Source organism: Gadus macrocephalus, chromosome 17, assembly GCF_031168955.1.
Source record: "Gadus macrocephalus chromosome 17, ASM3116895v1".
NCBI lineage: Eukaryota > Metazoa > Chordata > Actinopteri > Gadiformes > Gadidae > Gadus > Gadus macrocephalus.
The window spans coordinates 6,912,752-6,935,349 of record NC_082398.1 but is presented as its reverse complement, the minus strand read 5'-3'; the positions used below and the strand labels follow the sequence as shown (position 1 = coordinate 6,935,349).

Below are 22,598 nucleotides of genomic sequence, written 5' to 3'. Positions count from 1 at the left end.
GTGTGTCATGTAGGCTATAGATATAGATTGATTGTCTTGGCTTGCTTGCATCCATGAAATATTGTAACGTCAAGTAGAAACACTTCCTTCAACAACTTGCTCTACACACACACACACACAAACGACTCTCTCCGACCACATGTCACAAGATCGGTCATACTGCAGGCTCTCATTTGCAAATGCACTGATTGTGTGCCCGTCTCCGATATGCTATATACCTGGCATTTATTCAGTTCATGTTCATGTTATGCAATGTTATGGCCTAGCTGGCTACTGCATATCGAGAACAATCTGGGGATGAGGACATCCCTGAATATTGTCGGGTATTTCGCACACTGCCATCTCAATATATAGCCTAACATATACAAATATATCACTGTACTAGACACAAATGTATTTTCCACTAGCTAATGGTGGTCATTACATTGTAGTGAAACTAGTAAAGACAACACAGCTTTATGTTACAGCGAAACATGGAGGCACTGCAGCTCTGATTGGTTAGACAGTCTAAGTCTTCAAACTTAGTGGTCAAGCAAAGAAGAGGGAGGGGCTCGTTCTGCATACCTAATAGCCGGAGTGAATAACTAATAGCCGGAGTGAATGACTAATAGCCGCGGCTATTAGTCATTCAAAACCGTACGGAATCCGTACGGAAACCGTACGGAAACCGTACGGATTCCGTACGGAATTCTTGCCAAACCGTACGGAATCCGTACGGTTTCCGTGCGGATTTGCACTTTTACCCCGCCATTCTAGGGCCGGATTGTGGCCTTCTTGGCTTTCCATACGCCTCCACAGCGGCACGTGTGGATACTGTAGGTTTAACACGCTATTTTACGTTGAAATGCTACGTATCCAGTGTTCATGGAAACGTACACCGTCAACGTTTTTTCTTGGCGACTGGGTTGACAGGCGCGTTAGGCGCGTTGAACCATTTTTGTGACACACAATGATCAATCGTCAAGTTAGGCGCGTTATGCGCGTTTTTAAACCGAGTAACGCGTTCAGTGTGGCCTTAGCTTTAGGGGGGGAAGACAAAGGAGGATGTAGAACTCAACGGCGTAAAAAATGAGGAAGAGAGAGAGAGAGAGAGAGAGAGAGAGAGAGAGAGAGAGAGAGAAGGCTTATGTACTTGTACTAAGGATTATATTCTGTACTCTGTGGGGTATATGTTCCCAGCCACAAATTTTCTAATAGTTTTATTTAATTTCAAATTGTATTTTTTTTAGCTCTAAAGAAATTACCTCATAGCCCTATAAATGTCGTCTTCGTTGGTGTGTGATAGTTGATAGTATGAGTGTTGTAGCTATTGTATGATCAACTTAAATACAAATATTTGTGGATAACTTCATATCAAGAGTGTGTGTGTGTGTGTGTGTGTGTGTGTGTGTGTGTGTGTGTGCTGGATCATCACATGTCATACCATCCGTCTTTTCTTTCCCTCGCCCGTTCTTGATGAAATACCATTTGTTGCCAGCAGAGGTCCTGCGAGGACTACCGGTATATCAGTGGCAAAATACTATTTAATATGGTTTCACTCACACTTGATTTTCAGTGTGAGTTCGAGAGTTTCAAAACTTCAAACTATTATTGTAATAAAGGACTAGCCTACATGAAGGCTCTTTTCATTTCATTACCCGATGGTATAGAATGAGCCATGGCTGCCATGCATAACATTCTAAAGAAGGAAGTAGGCCTACGTAACCTTCCTCCAAGTTCTTCCCAGGAAGAAAATTCACAAGTTGTGAAATGCGATGATTTTTGACTAGCAGGTAAAAAAAAAGCGGCCCGAAAGTGAGTTTTCATGACTGACCGGGTCACCTCAAAGACTGTCACTTGACCGTTTATCATCACATGTCATACCATCCATCTTTTCTTTCACTCGCCCGTTCTTGTTGCAATACCATTTGTTGCCGGCACAGGTCCTGCGAGGACTTTCTCAGTGGCAAAATATTATTTAATTTGGTTTCTCTCACACAAAATCTTTAGTGTGAGTTTAAGAGTTTCAAAACTTGAAACTATTATTGCAATAAAGGACTAGCCTATAAGGCACTTTTAATTTCATGAACCTATGGTATAGAATGAGCCATGCATAACAATCTTAATAAGGAAGTGCATAACTTTCCTCAAGTTCTTCACAAGTTGTGAAATGCGTTGACTTTGACCGTGTCACCTCAAAGACTGTAACTTGACCGTCTCCCTTTTAGTCAAGCTCTTCTTGCTTTGTCTCTTTCTCTTCCTCCAACCAGCTCTAAAGCGACCCTATTTCAGTTTGAGGTTATCATCAAACCCTGTTTATTTAACTTTAGGTTTCCTCCTGCAGCTTCCCTTTTGGTCATGCAAGTGGAATTAATCTGAAACCAAACATGGAACGAAAATGAACTCTTCACACTCATTCTCTCATCCACAAAAACACACACACACACACACACACAAACCTGCATGCATACGCGCACAATCAATTTCCGGGTAGCAATAAACTTGCTCTGATCTAACTTGTATGCTATGCACAGACACACATATTTAGTTCCTGCTACCTCGAAGCAGTAGTCCGGAATTTACTTTATTTGTGGGCACACAAGCCCACAAATCGTATATGAACTTTTGACCGCAATATACTCATTTGACTGTTCTGGCACACACACACCTCATCTCTCCCTCGTCTGTGCAGGGGGTGGGGTGAAAAAGAGAGAGAGAGAGAGAGAGAGAGAGAGAGAGAGAGAGAGAGAGAGAGAGAGAGAGAGAGAGAGAGAGAGAGAGAGAGAGAGAGAGAGAGAGAGAGAGAGAGAGAGAGAGAGAGAGAGAGAGAGAGAGAGAGAGAGAGAGAGAGAGAGAGAGAGAGAGAGAGAGAGAGAGAGAGCGCTTAGGGGGGGGGAAGAGAAAGAAGGATGTAGAACTCAACGGCGTAAAGAATGAGGAAGTTGGCACAGATACACTGTATAGACACCTGCGCCGCCTATATAAGCAGTCCCCTGTGGCTTGAAAACAGCTTTATACACCTTTCCCTGTGTCCTGGTACATTACCGCTCATCGCTGTTGCCATGGGCATAACATTCACACCTAACTCATTGGACTCTTACTTTCGCCGATACTTGATACTTAAAAAAAAAAAAGTAATACCACAGTCAGTACATTATTGGCTCAGTTATTACATTTTCAAAGGATTTTTTTAATACAAGGCCAATAACGTAATAACCATTCAATAACGTAATAAGTTATTACATTATAGGCAAAAAGTTATTACGTTATTGGCTCAACAACTTTATTACATTATTGGCAATTTATTACATAATTTTCTTTATTACATTAAAATATGACGTTATTGCCAGTCATTACGTTGTTGGCCGTTATTACATTATTGGTTATTACAGGACCTATGTTATTCTGAACATTAGCATTTATTAATAAAACATTAAAATGGAGTGTTTCTCTATATGGCCTACTTCCATATCACCCTAGTTCATGCCAATCCTCACACCCCTCAGCTGTGGTCAAACATATTTCCACAGCCACATAAAACACATCCTGTGTGAGCTGCGGCTTTAATAGGTCAAAAATGGAGTGTTTCTCTATATGGCCTACTTTCATATCACCCTAGTTCATGACAATCCTCACACCCCTCAGCTGTGGTCAAACATATTTCCACAGCCACATAAAACACATCCTGTGTGAGCTGCGGCTTTAATAGGTCAAAAATGATACTCTGTACTTTTTAGCTGCCATTGGCCTCATTGAAAACCTTTGATCTGAACTGGCTGGAATTGGAGTCACACAGTGTAATACCTGTAGGCTCCTTTAAATGATTACACAGAGAAGTGACCCACAACATGGTGGGTCACTTGGGGGGGGGGGGGTTTGCTGTGTAAAGTTGTCCGGATATGTAGCGTCCAAAGGGCGATTAAACACGATCCTGTCAGACTATGTTTATTTGTTGATTACGGAATAAGTAGACAGAACGGCCTAAAATGTGAATTTCAGACACACACAATATGATTTGTCTGCGTAGTTATGTGAATGGAAAGGACATTCAAATGTAGGGAAGAGCTCCACGGTCCCAATGCAAGCGTCAGGCAGCCCACGGCGTGACAATTCAAATGAAGGGCAAACATGTACAGGAACAACAATGTTCTTTCACAGCAGGGTTGTTTTAAGCAAACATTTAGGTATGGCTCCCTACAGCTACTCTTCCATTTGTTTAAAGCGCCCTGCAATACTGCTTGCACATCATGGTCAAACGATACAATGTGATTTAACAATCTAACCCTAACAATGGCACAAACCAAGCGATCAATTGATTCAGCTGTGAGTAAACTCTTCGCCACTGTTCATTCAATATCCGACATATCTCCTCATGCGCTTTTTGGCTCCATTAACCCAAAGAAATAACAAACGACCTGTCTAAACTTTGAAGACATATGCTGTTGGACCTTCAGGTTCCGTAGGCGAACCGTTCTGGCATTTCCCCTTGACCTGACCCCCCCACATGTCTGGGGGGGATCATGAAGTTCTGTTTGAGTAGACAAAGGGCCTACTTTAAGTATGGACTCCACCATTATGCAGTCATTACTTTGAGTACAGGGTATAACAATACTCTTGTTCAATGTTACTTTAAAAATGTCTTGTTACCAATTAAAAAAACCTATCCCTTTACATTTCCTTCATCATAATGCTTTGTCATCTTATCCATATTACACAGTACTCACGGGACCAAAAATATATTTATACTGCTGAGAAAAGGTGTATAAGCTAGCATGTATGAGAATAATGATGAAACAGAAACCGACAAATGTTGTAAGATATGTGAGTCAGGCTTGGAGAATCTCCACATGAAGTGGAAGTGAAAGCAGCCAATACACATCTTCTGCTAGATACCTTAAACAAAGTAATGAATCCAGAAGACACAAAGTAGTGCAGGATCTGCATCCAGCCCAGCTTTCACAGCACACTGCAAATACGGGCTCTTCCATGCGTGCATGATGCAATATAAGAATCACAAATGATTTGACAGGTCTGAAAGCACAATAAAAGATGCAACAGATGAAGACATAACGCAGAATGAAATATATTTCTTCAATAGAAGCAGTTATTCAGATGTCAAACAGCATTACAAAAAGCCTCCTTGAGGTGTAATTTAGCCTATATATGGCTTGAAGGCCTACGTGCAGGTTAGCCGGCAGTTTTGGTTAATGGATACATAAAGCACTAAAAATGTGTATCATTTATAAAATGTCTCCAAAATAGTGTTAAAGTCCAGTTTTTGTTGTTTTTGGGTGTAACGGGTGTTTTCTAACGCCTTTCGGCGATGACCTCACGTTGGGTAGACGTGGTGGAAGGGAGCCCTAGTACTAGAACTATGGCGTCTAAGAGGTGGCAAGAACCACAAATAACATGTATGATGGCCCACAGCAGTATAATTTCGAATCTGTCAGACGTGAGAGGGCGAATGAGGAATTGCCGAGAAATGATGGCGGTCAAAGCAAATTAAATGCATGGTCAGAAGAGAATGAGTGGAGAGTGGCTATCATTTAGCAACCAGCAACGAGCGCTGGAGCTAGTCAATGAACAGCAGTGCATACAATAACTTTTATTTATTTTTACTGTCAGTGAGCGGGTGTGCTCTCTCTTACTCTCACACGCCCGTACAACACAATCACTCCAACATATCCAACTCCAAGGCTAGGCTGCTTCACAAACTACGTCCACACCAGAAGCGAATTAAGCTACCAAATCGCCGGAAGTCATTCACTTTCTATGGGCAAGAGCGACCAAAGCGACCAACGCTACCAGCGGCCGAAGTTGAGCGACCAGAGCGTCCAAAAAAAGTTGAAAACTGTTTAACTTTATGCAAATTACTATTACGCGTTTTAGCGGCCAGACACTGACAGCCAATCGTAATGTAGACGCGCTTCGCTTGCGTGGATCCCAGGGAACACTGAACACCGGCACTTTAGTTCCTATACCTACTGTTTTGGTTCCTACTGACTACAAAATGTCGACGGAAAAATTTATCGCGGATGTAACTGGGCACCAGAGGATAGACAGCTGACAAATGACCATTTAGCAGACGCTTTTATCCAAAGCGACTTGCAATAAGTACATTTGTCATAAGAAGTGAAACGATATATCGCTGTCAGTGACAGTGATAATGACAGCTGGGTCAGCAGTGTGTTTGTGTTCAATAGTTAGTGAGTGAATGTGAGTGAACATCCATAGTGATTTTGATACAAAGTGATGATAAGCGGGAGTATTTATAGAAAATATTTGCGATCTAGAACCATTTTCATTTGCTCTCCATGCCACCAATCTAACCAACCAATCGAGTGTAGTCATGCTTTAAACAAAACACGTTTTTGAAATCGTCACATAGGCCTACACAAACTAATCGAAATGACAAGGGATATCTCTTGTCTTTTATCCCTCCATTCCCCACTATTCACGGAGCCTGAGGTGAATCATTTCAAATTAGCCTAAATAGTCTAGATAGATAGATAAATATGTTCCATTATTTGCCTTGCGGAGACAGCCAGTCCTGTCCTCCTATGCAAATTAGCCACTTTATTCAACAAGCAGAACCGTCTCTGCAATATGGCCAAAGTGTATGGGAGTTCACTCTTTGATATGGTTGTCTACTAAAAGCAGATGGCTCCTTTAAATGCGTCTGCAAAATTGAATTGTACGTCATGAGCGACTTGAGCGACCAAAGCGAACAGAAATATTCGCAGCGAAACTTTGTGACGCTTCTGGTGTGGACGTAGAGTAAGACCACAACTAACCACAAGGCCTTGATAACCATGCAGTATGCCGAAGCCGAAAAGGACACATGCACAGTCGCACATACTTATCTTGCAACACAATCCGTTTTGTCATCAACATTCAGTCACTGCAAAGATGTAAAGACTTACCTCTCTTACCATAAGTTAGAATGGACCCAAAGTATGTGATTTATACAGTCTGGTTCGGCTTTTAGAACATATTTAATTTTCTATCTATCTATCTATCTATCTATCTATCAACGCATTGGTCTATTGAATGTGATGTTTTTTGTGTATTTCCAGTCAGACTTGTTGTCTCCCCTGTGTGGTCTTGTAGGCTATAGGTTATTGTGAGCCGAATCACCTAAATGAATTCCCAACGTGTAGTTTGGTATTAATAAAGACTTGACTAGGCTATTTATCTATCTAGGCTATTAGTCAACAATTATTTGCCGAAGGCGAAGTGAATAGTGGGGAATAGCCCCGAGACCGAAGGTTTATTTGTTGTTATCTGCTGACATTTTGCGATGAAAACAATATCGACTTTGAGATGTCAATCATGGGATATTGCCCAATATCCAAAGATAACGAACAAAACAAATTGCGCCATCTTAGGAGGTTCACATGTAGCATATACTAACTATATATAATATCAATGTATTTATCTATGTATCTGTATAATCTGCTGAACACTCTTTTTAGTCTCTACTCTCAAGGGTCTCAATGCGGCTTTGGTCCGTCTCCCCAACGTGACGTCATGCAATGCATTCTGGGGGAAATGAGAAACAACAGCAAACCGCTAAAATAGTACCTACTTTTTCGTATAACATTCCGTTTTGTGATACCTAACAACATTAAATACAATAAATAACAGTTTAAATCTTAAATACCAACAAGCAAATTGCACAAATTCATTGGAAAATAAACCCTGCAACACGGCCTTTAAGCAAGGTACGCTTTGATCAACAGCTGGCTCAGAAGTGAACCAAGTCCTTTCTCTTCATCCAGATGCTCCCATGCCATACAAGGAACACCAAGAGCCTAGACACTTCAAACTTAAAGCATTTAAAAGGCCTCTACACTTTCAATTCCATGACCATTATGTTTTGGCAGCAAAAGTTTTCAATTTAATCCAAATCAGAAATACTTCATTGATCCCTGGGTGTTCAATGACGAGTCCATTGCGGTCTGTCAGGATTAGTTGTTTATTGCTCCCCAAGGCTTCTTCACTGGGCTCATGTTCAGGGGCCGTATTCACAAAGCATTTTATCTTACCGCTAGGAGTGCTCCTAACTCGCGCTAAAACATTTTACGTAGGAGTTTTTTCTTAAAAGTTATTCACAAAGCCGCTGAGACCTACTCTTACTAAGGATAAATCACAAAGAGTGAACTAAGAGTGACGCCCCGTTGCTATGGATTACGTCAATTCTCGTGCACCAGTTTAGAAGCGGTCAGTTCGGTGATTGGTTGTTCAGACGAGCCCACTGAATCACCGAAAAACAAGGAAATAGCCTAGGCTAGAAATGAATTCCTATTAAGTAGTTATAGTGCAGTTAGCAGAATACACGCATGATGACAATTTTGTGCAGACCACGATAATGACGTTGTAGCCTGCACGTTCAAGAGAGAAAGCAAACAACAAAAATACGTAAAATTTAAAAGAAAATAAATGTTATGAACTACACAAGTGTTGACTGATTTGTGCCAAGGTGTTTACCTAAACGGTGTTTTCAAAGTGATCCCTAAATGCCAGTCCACTCGGTTCCACACGGCCAAATTCATTGTCATGCTGATCGCCATCATCATCATCATTTATGATGATAAAATCAGCACAATCCACAGCCAGTTGACCATCGACCCCGCCCTACGTCCCAAACCGGATCCCCCCCTAACCACCGGTCAATCCTTCTCCACATTTGCTACCATCACCTCCTCTGATCTTTCCTCCATACTCTCAACCCTCTCCAACTGTTTGACTGACATCAAGACCTGGATGCAAAACAGCTTTCTCAAACTCAACTCCAACAAATCCGAAATCCTCATCATTGGTCCTGACACCCTCACTCACTCCACTCTGAACTCCACCCTCAACATTGACGGCTCCACCATCACCCCCTCCACCAAAATCCGTAACCTGGGAGTCATCCTGGACCCCACTCTCTCCTTCCTCCCCCATGTTAACCATATTACCAAAACTGCCTTTTTCCACCTCCGAAACATCGCCCGCCTCCGCCCCAACCTGTCAACTACCGCTGCTGCGACACTCATCCACGCTTTCATTTCATCCAGGCTTGACTACTGCAATGGTCTTCTCTACGGCACCACCAACAAAGTCCTCAAAAAAAATTCAATATGTCCAGAACTCAGCTGCATGCCTCCTCACTGGTACCCGCTCCAGAGAACACATCACACCTGTCCAGGGCCGGAGTGGGACTCGTTTTCAGCCCTGGAGTTTCATGCCTCAGACCGGCCCACTTTAGATCACAACCTATCATATTTAAATAATGTAATTATAACTTTACATGTTAAGCATACAATAGCGCACTGTTCTCTATAGCCTTGTAATTCCGTGTATTTTTTCTCAAATAATTCCAATTCAGTGGAAGTAATGGTTGCTTCACAATGGGGATTTATTTCAACATGAGTGCACTTCTCCACCATTATTCTTTGCAAAACAACATCCTTTTCAACATAATTCTAAAAAGAATAAATAAAATATGACATATTAAATTTGAAGTTAGTTAGATAGTTTTAAACTTCAACAGACACCGGCCTTCAAGTGACTTAACGTTTGTCAATTGAGTAGGTCCAGACTCTCTGTGCAAATGAAATGAAGTAAGAGTCTGGTAGGACCAGGCTAGGTCTACACAATACTCTTCATTATATTAATTCTAATAACATTCACTTAATGAGCAATCCTACCTGCACACTCTAGACCTGTGGGCTCATGGCTGGTGCTAGGTGATGCATCTTGTATCTGAGGGGCTACAAGACAAAGTTTATGGCCAGTTATGTGGCGTCGCATCATAATATTATTTATATTATGTAACGTTAGGTTAGACAGGCTATATGTTGCAACGCCACGCAATTCATTGACTTGATAGGCTAATTAATTCACTGGAACGGTACAGGTAAAGTTGCATTTTGTTCAACATCTTTTCTTACCCGTTTCATTGTTTTCATTGGTTGTTTCAGACCGCGAGCACGTTTGATTGAAAAGGCTGCCGATTTTTGCACATTTGGCTGCATACATGTCTCCATGGCTTTTCACTTTTTAATCCTCGCTTTTTCTGCGACACCCTTGCTCTTTTTATTTTCCATTTTGCATTATTATTTTTCTTGCACTTCTGGGGTTGGAGCTAGGCTACAAACACCACTGAAAGTGTGCGGTGTGCACGGACGTTACGTCAGGCTGCGTCTGCGTCTGTTTCTTGTTGGTGGGCGTGCCCTTAACCTGCGTCCGCGTCCCAGTTTCATTGACATAATCAAACAGACCACCAACTCCCTGATATGATGACAGATGACAAAAGAAAAGAGCTGCAAGTGGAGACTGCCCAGCGACAGCGGTAACATACACGCGATACCCACTCAGTGCCATGACTGAACACCGGCACAAAATAAATAAAAATAATAATTGAACACCGGCCCTCGCGGCCAAAAAGTCAGACCGGCCCACCGGGAATTGTCCCGGTCCTCCCGATTAGCCACTCCGGGCCTGCACCTGTCCTCCGTGAACTCCATTGGCTTCCAATTAAACACAGAATCAACTACAAAATCTTACTCATCACCTACAAGGCCCTCAACAGCCTAGCCCCCCCCTACCTTGCCGACCTCCTCCATCACCACGCCCCCTCCCGATTCATCAGGTCCAATTCGGCCAACCTGCTACAAGTTCCACGGACTGAGCGACGGACTTGGGGTGATCGGGCCTTCTCAGTTGCTGCCCCACCCTTGGGAATTCACTCCCCTCCCAAATCAAAGTCTCTCCAACCCTCTCTTCTTTCAAATCTGCCCTCAAAACATACCTTTGCACACTAGCCTTCCCCACCTAACTCCCACCTTATTCTTCATGTTTAACCTGTTTTTCTTTTATTCCTAGTCTGTCTTACATAGTTTTGATAGGGCAATATGTAAAGCGTCTTAGAGTACCATATTAAGCGCTATATACATTTCATTTATTATTATTATTATCATCGTCTGGCTGTGGAATGTTCCTCCGCTTGTAGAGGTTGTGTAGAATGGCAGTGATTACTGTGCTTGCCCTCTCTGGGGTGAGGCGTATTTCGCCGTGGAGGACATGAAACCGACGTTTCATCTGCCCAATTCCTCTCTCCACAACATTTCGTGTATGTTTGTGTGCTCTAGCATATATGGAGGAAATCAGTGAACAATAATAAACATGGATTCAACAAATAAAAGGCGTCAAAGAGCCAATACGATGTGTTTTACGCATAGGACTAAGCGCAATCTGCGTAATCACTTACATGTTATACTTTAACTGTGCTCCCGGTTGTGGATTGAGGTAGGGTCTCTAGAGCCACGTCTTGCATGGATAGTCACTGTCACCCAGCAAGTGACACCCAACTGGTACCTCAAAAAGCTGCCTCAGACCGCTCACCATGCGCGAATCATGGGTAGCTGAAGCTCCAGGCCACTTTGCAACAACATCCAGTAGGCTATGTTAAAATTTGCATCAAAAACAACCTGCGTGTTGATGGAATGTACTTTCTTCCTATTGACGAACACGTCCTCGTCTTTTGATGACGCAATTTGATGACTCAATAGCACCGACCACACACCGGGCATACCTGCAATCGTCTAAATCTTCGGCATTGCAAAATTGCATTTCCCCTGTTGCTAAATAGCATTTCCCCTGTTGCTAAATAACACAAACATTTTATTTCGGGACTAATCAGATTATTCCTGTTAGTCGGGGATGTTATTGCATCGCGCACTAACTCCACAACAAGTTGAATACCCTAACATTTCGTCTCGCAGGCATTTTACGATTCTTTGTGAATAGGTCTTACTGGGTTAGGAGTCCTCTTTTAAGCTCTCCTAGACTTAGGTGCTACTTTTAGGCCTAAAATACTTAGTGAATTGCTCTTAGTGAAAAAAGTTAGGAGTCCTAAATTTAAGAGTGACACGCCCATTATTTTTAGGAGTTACTCCTAAATTCGCCAGTTAGGACCTACTTTTAGCCCTAAGATCCTTTGTGAATACGGCCCCAGATGGCCTCCATCTCACAACCATTATTCTGCTGTACAAAAGCTTTTCACACTGGCAATACAATAAAAATGGTGTGGCTTACCTTGTGAGGTATTTCTGGGATGTAACCCGTGTGTCAGCTAGGGACTTGATGAGCTAGCAGACCAGATAAGAAAGTTTGGCTACGCCTACAATATAATAAGAGTTATAATAACTTTACTAGTTATATTTCTGTTTTTGGTGCATACAAAACGAAGGACAAAAAAACAAAAATGTACTAGTTTTTTGTTTGCCAGATTGAATGGTATTTAATTGAATGATCGGGATAGAAGCCCAGCGCGGTTGCCATTTTACCGTTGGACTGTGGGACACACTGGGATTATTCTGTGGAATGGATTTGGCATCTTGCTCTGGGTTGCCAACGGATACTTCAGACACTGGGGTTTGAACCCAGTCATTTTCAGCTGGGAGTCTGACACCCCAAGCACTAGCTATTGTAAGCCCAAAATCAGAATCTGTATTAGAGCTGAATTACTACACAAGATTATATTTCATTCTTTAATGATTGAATGCATTTAACAGGAATTTAGTTTAACTAGCCTAACATGACAATAAGGTATATTACATCTTAAACTACTCTGTTGGGCTTTTTATTTGACAAAAGCAGGCTGAGTGTAATGATAATAAAGGTTTGTGAGATCGGAAAAACATTCGATTTTAATGAAGGCATAGCAAAGGTCAGGAATGTATAAAACATAATAAGAACACTTGTGGACAGCTGTGTTCAAACAGCTTAAGTTGAAAAAATGCTAGCTGAATTTAACAATGGCTGCATTCAGTTTAAATGTTATTTGATCATTATAAGATGCCATGGAACAATGGGAAGGAATGCTGGTTTAAAAGTGAAACTACTCTTTTACAAAAAATATGATGGAACAATCATTAGTGCAATCTTTTGGCCTTAAGGTTCCTCAGCCGCTAACGGGGACCCCTAGACTTGGATGACCTGGGTGGTGACCACCGAAGTGTTGCCAGTACGACCTCTGTTCTTGACTTCCCGTGCCATTTGGCACCAGACGCATGGGTAACACCATAACAGTTGACAGAAGTCGTCACAGCATGAACCCTGTGAGACAGAGACAGAGAGAGAGGCAGAGACAGAGACATAGAGAGGAAGAGAGAGAGAGAGAGAGAGAGAGAGAGAGAGAGAGAGAGAGAGAGAGAGAGAGAGAGAGAGAGAGAGAGAGAGAGAGAGAGAGCGGGAGAGAGAGCGAGAGAGAGAGAGAGAGAGAGAGAGAGGGGGGGGGGGGGGGGTAGTTCATGAGGGATTTATTTCCATTTAATCATTTATCACACTTTTATCCAAAGTCACTTCCTGGTGAGTTTGAGAACAATAACACTCTACAATCCAAATTGGAGTGTGTTTTTCAACCAAAGTCAGGGGTGTCCTGAATTTGACCTACAGACGGGTCAGCTGATGAGCTGTTCCAGGAAGCGACGGGGGTGCAGGAGACAGGGAGGGAGGGATTTGGCTGCAGATCGTTCGGAGCTATAGTTAACTCAATACGATTGTTGTACATGTGAGTAAGAGAGAGAGGAGCTCGAATGCAGACATCAGGAATTGGCTGCCAACGGATACAACATCATCAACAAAATCCTTGCTATGAAAGTCAGATTCATAGCAAGCAAGACCAAATTCCAATTCAAACAACCGATACACTTCAAGTTTACATGCAGATGTTATGTTTGTGACTGCCACCCAATCGTCTGCTCGCGTTCTAGTTCTAACCACATCATTGGTTCGGCCCATGACCCTTGACCTTCCGCTTACATTTATGCCGTAGCGCTCTCGCATGGAGGAGCGCAGGCAGCAGGACACGACGCAGCAGACGTCCACCAAGGGCAGACAGCAGCACCAGCCAAAGTCTCCGGTGGTCTTGCACTGCAAGCAGGGGAAGCACCAGTACCCGCAGCAGCCTGGGAGAGGAAGAATAAGATGAAGATAGAGGAAATCTTTTTGTTTTACTGGTCCTTTCTAATAAGTGTTTATTGTCCACTCAAAAGAAGGTAAGTGATGGGCTAAATATCTTGTCGCAAAGTAGTAAGTAAACCATATAATTATACTTGAATATCACTACACTCTCTCGCTTCATCCATTTAAAAATCAACATGGGCTGGTGTGGCAATTCTGCTGTCAACATGGTGTGGCAATTGTGTTTTAGTCATTCTTTTCCGGGGCTGGAGCTGTAAACCATTTTGCATGTACAGCCCAATATTGGACTACAGTACCACATTTACCACGATAAGAATCTGCAAACCAAGAGTATGTTTTGTTGATCCGTTGATTGCTAAACTACAAATCTCTCTGTTTTCCATTTCAGGACTTACAGGTTTCCATGTCCGAGCAGCAATCACACACGCCACTGCTCCACATCCCAGACATCACTGATTGTGTTGTGGTGGTTACGCTGGTGATGGCTGGCCGGGGCTGCTGTTGCTGGGGTTGCTGCTGGTAGGGCGGTTGCTGGTAGGGCGGTTGCTGGTAGGGATGCTGTTGGTAGGGTGGCGGGTGTTGCTGTTGGTAGGCCATGTCTAGCAACGGTGAAAATGTTTAGATTAATTGTTGAACATGTTTCGCTTGGTTTCTTGTGTTATACATAAACTGATATCATGGCAAACCCCGAATATAAGCCAAATAAAATGACTTTAAGCTAGCTAGAATGAAAATGGCGACTAACGTGTGGTGCCATATTCCTGAAAATAAAAGTCTTACCTGATCGTATTAAATGCTGATAAACTCAACATTATTGCAACTTTACGTACATCTTATGTCGTCCTCTTTGCATGGGCCTGCCTTTGGTTTAAAAAAATCTATTTTAGTGAACCAAAGGCATGCCTTGGATTCACTTTTGTTCTGAAGCAACGTTAACGCTTCAATGCATTTACGACTGAAAGGGGTTCCTATGACATACATTTGTATCGTGGATATTTATGAAAGCCAAAAGGCACAGATGCAAAGAGGATGACCAGAAGTTGGCGGTAGTCGTGCGATATTGGCGGATGTAGCGCCATTAAATAAACCCCCATTAAATAAACCCTCATTAAATAAAGTCTTCATAATAAGCTAGGACCTGTAGGTTGTCGCATTGTCCTCGAGCTCTGCCCGCTCGTTTTCAAAGTTAAATCAAATAACCAGAAAATCAGAATAATAACCATCAAAGCCATGTCAATGTAATCACTTCATCTAACGGTAGGCTAACTGATTAGCGATTAGATTAGATACATGAAATAGCCTAATGAAATAAAATATTGTGTGAAAACATTTGAAATGATGTCTTACTTTATCTTCTGCTCTTCCCAGTTGGACGTTCAGGTAAGAAAAGTAGGGGGAGAAGTTTATCTTCTGGTCAATTTGTAATAATGTCGGGGCCTGTGTGTTCCTGCTGGAGAATGCCTTGAAGTGTGGTGCGCCGCGCGACGTTTAAACGATGAAACTGAAGGCGCAACAGGATTCTGTTTCCAAAGTCGAGGAAGCGAAACCTATCAAGTATGAGTGGGTGTTTTTTTTCCCATCCAGGCACATGTAGAGTTCTCATTGGCTTGTTAGGAGTTCCTAGTGATCACTTTCAATTCATGTGTAGCAGGGGGATTACAGGGTAATAATGTTATTTAACTTTGATTGTAAATCAGAGTTAAATCAAACCTATTACATTGAACGGATTAACGTTATGAATCAATATCGAATAGTAAAGTGAAGGTCCCCACTTCACTTTAGGCGTCTTTGAGTGTTATTAATTATTATTATTCTTCATGTTTAACCTCTGTTTTCCTTTTATTCCTAGTCTGTTTTACATAGTTTTGAATGATGACTATATGCTCTGTAAGGTGACCTTGGGTGTCTTGAAAGGCGCCTCTAAATTAAATGTATTATTATTATTATTATTATTCCTATATATTTAATGAGACGGTTTTTTTTCAACAACCTAACCGGTTATGGTTTTAGAATGCAACGACTCCTCAGTCGTTCGACCTCATTATCCAGGCAAAGAACATAGAATATATTTTTTATATATTCACAAAACGTGCCCATCCACGAGTGGTTCCACCCAGGCAAATTTTCCATATAAATCGTTTTATTACGGTATACTTTTGCGCCCAAAAGCAAAAATAAAAAAAGCCAACAGAGGCCCCCCCCCCCCCCCCCCCCCTTATGTGTACTATACATATACAACAGATCTTCACATTATTGAGATCACCATTCCTCACTGAATGCACAATTCTAAAATCACAGACATGGAGCCAATGCACTGGAATGTCCAATGGAAAAATGCCAGTGCATCGATTACTTGTATATCCCTCTCCCACAACACCTGCAAATCCCCAGTGTATCCATTGCACCCCATAGGTCTGTGAGGAGGTCTTTCCATGTCAGACTTTGTGTTGTTTAACCTTATTGATATATTATATTTTAATGTAGCACAATCTTTCAACGGGCAACTGACTTTGTATCTCCAGTCATTTCACACTGCTATTTGTATGCAACTTATTTCATATTTTCGGCACGCATTTGTTTTCGAATATTTTTCTCTAAATCTAAACAATAATCTAAGACCTTAAAAGTCTTCACTTCCAATCTACTGGTCAGACCACTAGATTGGAAACACCCAAGGCCAGGGCCACTAGCTTCAGTTTGGCTCCCTAGGGGCCCCTGGCTCGGAGCCCCTAGTGTGAGGTGACCTGGTTGGTGATCACCGTAGTGGTGGGCAGTGCACTTCCATGCTTGCGGATCTTGACTTCCCGAGCCATTTGGCACCAGACGAACGGGTAACACCACATCAACGCACAGCAGTCATTACAGCCCGAACCCTGAGAGAGAGACAGACATAGACAGACGGACAGACAGACAGACAGACAGACAGACAGACAGACAGACAGACAGACAGACAGACAGACAGACAGACAGACAGACAGACAGACAGACAGACAGACAGACAGACAGACAGACAGACAGAGAGAGACATAGACAGACAGACAGACATAGAGACATAGACAGACAGACAGACAGACAGACAGACAGACAGACAGACAGAGAGAGACATAGACAGACAGACATAGACAGACGGACAGACATAGACAGACAGACAGACATAGAGACAGAGACAAAGACGGACAGAGAGAGGGAGAGAGAAAGATTCATTAATCAGTGATAAAAACATAAGCACGCCATAACACCAGCCCGCCTATGTAGAGCGTTGCGCATAAAGTGAGTATTACGTCAATGTTGTATCGCTCTCTCATGGAGGCGCGCAGGCAGCAGGACACGGCGCAGCAGAAGAAGTCCAGCAGGGGCATGGCGCAGCACCAGCCGAAGTCCCCTGCGGCCTTGCACTGCATGCAGGGGAAGCACCAGAAGCCACAGCAGCCTGGAGGGGGGGGGAAGGAATGCAGGAAATCAGTGGAAAACACCATTTGATACTTTCGTTTTCAAAATAAAAATTATAGAAAGGAGGGAGGAGCTGGAAGATTATATAAAGTGGGGAGAAGGTCGGAGAAGATGAGGAATGAGGAAGCCATTTGAAGCAGGAAGGAGGAAGGAGCAATGGACAGAGATGTTGACAGGGATTTTTCTTTCTCATACAATCAACCCTTCAAATAGGACACTTGTAGAAACAATGTTTTTTCACTTTATATTCACTTCACTAAGGGGCAAATATTGTCTAATAAACAACGCCATTATACCTGAAAACTGTTGTGTAATCCATTTCAGGGCAGTACTGGTGATTATGGCATGTGGTTCCCTCACTGATCTACAATCTACCTGTGGGGATATTCCCTATATACTACTTAATTCCACAATACCAAACTATGTATGGTATTAGGAATTTGTAAGTAAAAGTGTGCAGAAGCGCCTGTTAAATAACTAGAGAGTAAATATCCAATGCAGTCCAGCTTACAGGTTTTGGTGTCTGTACAGCAGTCACAGAGCTCAGTGGACCAGTGCCGGCTGCTGGGGGCCCCGCCGACTTGGATCACAGTGGTGGTGGACGTCACGGCCATGTCTGGCAAAACAGGTGACAGTGGTTCTTCTTCTTCTTATTATTATTATTATTATTATTTTGGGGTCATTCGATTTGAGCAATAATAAAAACAAATAGTCCAATTGGAGCCGGATCACAACTGCACATTTTGCCTGTCAAAGGAAGTAACACAGCTAGCTTTTCAAAGTTTGTTTTGCATACTAAATTTACGCAATTAAGTCACATTTATTTTCATAGCAGCTGTCAGAGGCAAGAAGTTACCGAGTGCCATACCTGACTATAATACAAACACAGAAACATGAAGCTACAGGAATGAGGGCACACACATAAATAATGACGTCGTTATCAAAGTTATGTTAAGCCTATAAGAGTTCAATTGCATTGCAAAGCTATAGAAGAAACAAGCAGTGTCACGACTTCTAGAGACAAGAGTGACCATCACTCCTACTCTTCTACCCTTTCCTAGAAAACCTTCTTCCATTCCATCATTAAACAGTGTGCTAATGATTTCTTACCTTCTCTAGATGGGTTGATGGTTGATGGGGGAACAAGACAGGCAGCTCCTGAGTCCTGGTGACCTTAACCATGTAGTGAGGTCAGCTACTCTATGCAATCTTTCATTGCAGATATAAGCGCCAGCTTTCCTTGTGGCACACCCCTTTCAACCTGTTGGTTGGCTTTGCTTGCCTGTTTTTCTTGAGGGTGACATGAAACTGAACCCGATTGTGGGTAAGATATTTTTCATCAGAACATAAGAGTAGGATTACAGGGGGCATCCACATGAGGAGGAAGTGTGTTAATTTATACAATAATTATTAGCATAAGCGCTACGGTAAGCGTGTCATGGTTAACCCTCACCCACTAACCCTAGCGCTTATGCTACATAATGCTAATTACTAATGTTTATTAATGGTCCATTAATCTATCCTTATTGTAAAGTGTTACCAAACAAATATAAAAAGCGAATCGATGTTTCCCAGAAATATTACTTCAAGATGTTTCTGCTTGCTTGGCCCATGCTGTGCTGTCATTAGTTGGATTGTGTTGTTGGCTCAGACCACAAATATAATAAGGCATCATTTTCTTCTCTAACATGGTTTGTTGTTCATTTTACAATTCGATAAGTAAACCAAAGTAACAGCACGATTGTATTTATTGTGAATATTTTATTTTATTTTGTTGTTTGACACATTATTACGCATTCAGAGACTTGTTTTTAATTGGTCGTAAGCTACTTGGCGAGAAATAAATAATATGCTACATATTTTGCTTTCAGTGAAACTTAAAAGTCAAAACACGTCCGTGCAGAGAAACATCTCCACATTCACAGACGCATGGGTGCACTAATCAATCCTCTTCAATAAAGAATTCTCCCCCGGCTGGCCCCCTCCGCATACCATTGTGACATTGAGAAAGAAAACATTCGTGTCACTTTATGATATGCTGCACATAAAAGCAGCATGCATATAGCCTATATCAAATGAAAGGTAAAGCCACAGTTGGCTTTATGTATATGTAGATAAAAGCCAGAGGTTTTCAGCTATACTTTCAGCATTATTTGGTGTTTTATTCAGTCTGCGGCTGGGTTTGCTGCTGCTGGAGGACGAATCGCACCAGTCTCCTGACCCAGGCTGACTGGGGGTTAAGACAAATCCTCTCTCCATTGGTCAATCCAGCACTAAGAAATAAAATAGAAATAAGATATTACAGATGCATTAAAATGTATACATTCTTGTTAGTTTCATAACTTTCAGTCCAAGTTTAGTTGGGATTATTGGCTGGATTTGCACTGCTTATGAGTATACACAAAGCAGTTCATTATTAAAATGTATTTAAAGGGGACCTATTATGCTTTTTTGACTTTTATGACCTATAAACGTTGTTATAATGATTGATCATGTTTAACCATGCACAAAAAACGATGTAGATTTTCGGGAAACTCTTCCTCTCATCTGGGCGCTTTCAACATTCTCTGTCAACACTCGGTTTCGTCCTTCTCCGCCCCCCTCCTGCCAACCCCACTCCGTTGTGATTGGTTACCTTCCTTGAAGCGCGTGCACGGGCAGATTTGACCAGGCATATGGGGGCGCGGCAGGAGTGCCTCTACGTAGATGATTTCCCGGAAATGTGAACAAGTGAATCGCAAACGTTGTCCCGAGTGTTTAGCGCTCTGCACAGCCACCCCAGACTGACAGCAGGGAAAACGTTGAAATGCATGTACGTCATTATTTGACACTTTGGTATGGTTAAACATGACTATCAATCACTATAACAATGTTTATAGGTCATAAAAGTCGAAAAAGCATAATAGGTCCCCTTTAAATTAATTTATCGTTTTTTCTCCACCCCAAACCATTTTATGTTGTGAATTCCTTATTACGAAAAGCAGGATTTCTCCTCACACAAATAAAACAATTTGTAGAATGTGGCATGTTACAGTTTGTGTTTGGAGATAATGTGTTGGCAAATCATTGGGCTGGTTGACTCGACTGACGCTTTTATCCAAAGCAACTTTACAGGCAAAGACAGATCAACTGTTAGATCAACAGACAGATCAACTGTTAGAATGCTGACATGTGTCCACTATAATACGATTAGATGGAGGGAGGGAGGGAGGGAGGGAGGGAGGGAGGGAGGGAGGGAGGGAGGGAGGGAGGGAGGGAGGGAGGGAGAGGGGGAAAGAGGGATAGGGGACAGAGAAGGTGGAGAGAGGAGAGGAAGAGAGGGGGGAGAGGAGGACAGTATGGGGGAATAGAGAGAGGAGGGAAGAGAGAAGGCAGAGCGGGGAGGTGGGAGAGGGGAGAGGGGAAGAGACGGCAGAGAGAGGGGAGGTGGGAGAGGGGAGAGGAGAAGAGACGGCAGAGAGAGGGGAGGTGGGAGAGGGGAGAGGAGAAGAGACGGCAGAGAGAGGGGAGGTGGGAGAGGGGAGAGGGGAAGAGACGGGAGAGAGAGGGGAGGTGGGAGAGGGGAGAGGAGAAGAGACGGGAGAGAGAGGGGAGGTGGGAGAGGGGAGAGGAGAAGAGACGGGAGAGAGAGGGGAGGTGGGAGAGGGGAGAGAGAGTATAAAGAAGGAGGGAGAGGAGGAAAAGAAAGAGTGGTGAGGAGGAGAGAAAGGGGGCGAGAGAGGAGAGAAGGAGGGGAGGAGAGAGAATAGGGGAGAGAGAGAATAAGGTGTTCAATGTGATCCAGGGGGGGGCGACGGGGGGGTTGGGCGGTGCACGGCGGGGTCAACCACTTACATGACCTCGGTCTTGTGGCAGTGGGCGTCCCGGGGGAAGATCTTGAGGCTCTTCAGGCGGTCGGGGGGGATCATGCGGGACTCCACCTCGGCGCAGCGGCAGTGTGTGTTGAACTCCCTGCTGATGGGGGGCATGCCTTCCCACCCAGAGAATAAACACACACGGATCAAAAAAAGGAACAATAGACCAGGGAGTCAATTAGACTAATTCACGTATGGCGGCCATATTGGTTAGTTGGCCGGGGATAACTCCAGGAAGGTCCGGAAACCGTGGAAACAAGATTTGAGCATTTAGTGTTGTGGTGCCTGGCGCTTATCTTTGCACTTGAAATTGACACAAGAAAACTTGGTAAACTGCTTGAGTGGGATGTCTTCTATGTCCTCCAAGAGGGGAAATGTTAAGCTGTAGAATAAGGCCTGTAAACCAAGTTTTACTTCAATCAGGGCAGCAGGGCTAACATCAAATTGTAGCACACCCTTTGGGCAAAGTGGTACCATTAGAGGCTTCATTACAGTCACATTATGAACCTGTCACAGGCTGGCACGTTAAAAAGGGTTTGAATGATAATACTCAAAGCCTAGATTAACCATAGGTCTACACGGCTTAACTGTGAATACCAAATCAAAACACGAATGGAAATTGTCGACACGCAAACCAAAATAAAACCGGATGGCCCATCCCTGATAGCAACAATGCATTTTCACCTTTTAGAAAAGCCGACCAAACCGCATAATCAGTTCTCTTCATCAAGACCTAACAGCATGGCTGGACAATCTAAGCGATACTCTCTCTTGTGTTAAACAAGAGAGGTACACAACACACATAATTGTGCACCATCACACAAGGGATGGTCAAGAAAAAACACACATAATCGAGGAAAAACGGAAATCTACCTACTTTGACTTTCAAGTCAAGTTGCTGTAAAGTTGTAACTCACCCCCTGGCAGGTGAACTACAAACTGCCGGTTAGCGTCGTAGACTTACCGTGAGCGAGGAGAACAGCCAAGGCCAGACACAGCAGAAGTGGAAGTAGTTTTTTCATTCTAACCTTTTTTTTAATGTCTCAATATGTGTAAAACGTGCTGAGTCGCTAGAGACGAGTGAGCTCTGTAGTCCATTTCTTCACTATTTATACACAAACTATAACCCCTTGGTCATGGTGACAACGGCTGGGGAATATTGTATGATGTGTGTTGTTTTTTATTGGTTGAGTGTATGTGTGTGAGTGAGTGCACAAGTGTGCGTGCGTGTGTGTGTATTTGTAATATTGCGTTTTTGTGTGTGTGTGTGTTTTTGGTTTCATTCTGCTGCTCACATGCTCCCCACTCACATGCGGAGCGGTCATATGCCGGGGAGTTCAG

General features: G+C 42.9%; 3 protein-coding genes across 5 annotated transcripts; all 3 read right to left on the bottom strand.

Annotated features, from left to right (window-relative positions):
* Positions 1-12,504: 12,504 nt before the first annotated feature.
* Positions 12,505-15,480, bottom strand: LOC132475693 (cornifelin homolog B-like). The gene is made up of 4 exons (XM_060076951.1): positions 15,301-15,480; positions 14,349-14,552; positions 13,792-13,937; positions 12,505-13,086 (listed from the first exon to the last, which is right to left on the bottom strand). The coding sequence occupies exons 2-4, from the start codon at positions 14,548-14,550 to the stop codon at positions 12,952-12,954; spliced, it is 483 nt and encodes a 160-aa protein (XP_059932934.1). The 5' UTR covers positions 14,551-14,552; positions 15,301-15,480; the 3' UTR covers positions 12,505-12,951.
* A 595-nt stretch (positions 15,481-16,075) lies between these two features.
* On the bottom strand, positions 16,076-19,002 carry LOC132475694 (cornifelin homolog B-like). Its single transcript, XM_060076952.1, has 4 exons — positions 18,514-19,002; positions 17,915-18,019; positions 17,235-17,383; positions 16,076-16,826 (listed from the first exon to the last, which is right to left on the bottom strand). The coding sequence occupies exons 2-4, from the start codon at positions 18,015-18,017 to the stop codon at positions 16,683-16,685; spliced, it is 396 nt and encodes a 131-aa protein (XP_059932935.1). The 5' UTR covers positions 18,018-18,019; positions 18,514-19,002; the 3' UTR covers positions 16,076-16,682.
* Positions 19,003-19,144: 142 nt separating this feature from the next.
* Positions 19,145-22,381, bottom strand: LOC132475695 (C-X-C motif chemokine 10-like). Of its 3 annotated transcripts, XM_060076955.1 has the most exons (4): positions 22,222-22,381; positions 21,238-21,373; positions 19,545-19,676; positions 19,145-19,385 (listed from the first exon to the last, which is right to left on the bottom strand). In XM_060076955.1, exons 1-3 carry the CDS (start codon positions 22,277-22,279, stop codon positions 19,565-19,567), a joined length of 306 nt encoding a protein of 101 aa, XP_059932938.1. In that variant the 5' UTR covers positions 22,280-22,381; the 3' UTR covers positions 19,145-19,385; positions 19,545-19,564. The 3 variants fall into 3 exon arrangements, with proteins under 3 accessions (XP_059932938.1, XP_059932937.1, XP_059932939.1); XM_060076954.1 differs by having other exon boundaries at positions 19,145-19,676; XM_060076956.1 differs by lacking the exons at positions 19,145-19,385; positions 19,545-19,676 and adding an exon at positions 20,016-20,186.
* Positions 22,382-22,598: the final 217 nt, after the last annotated feature.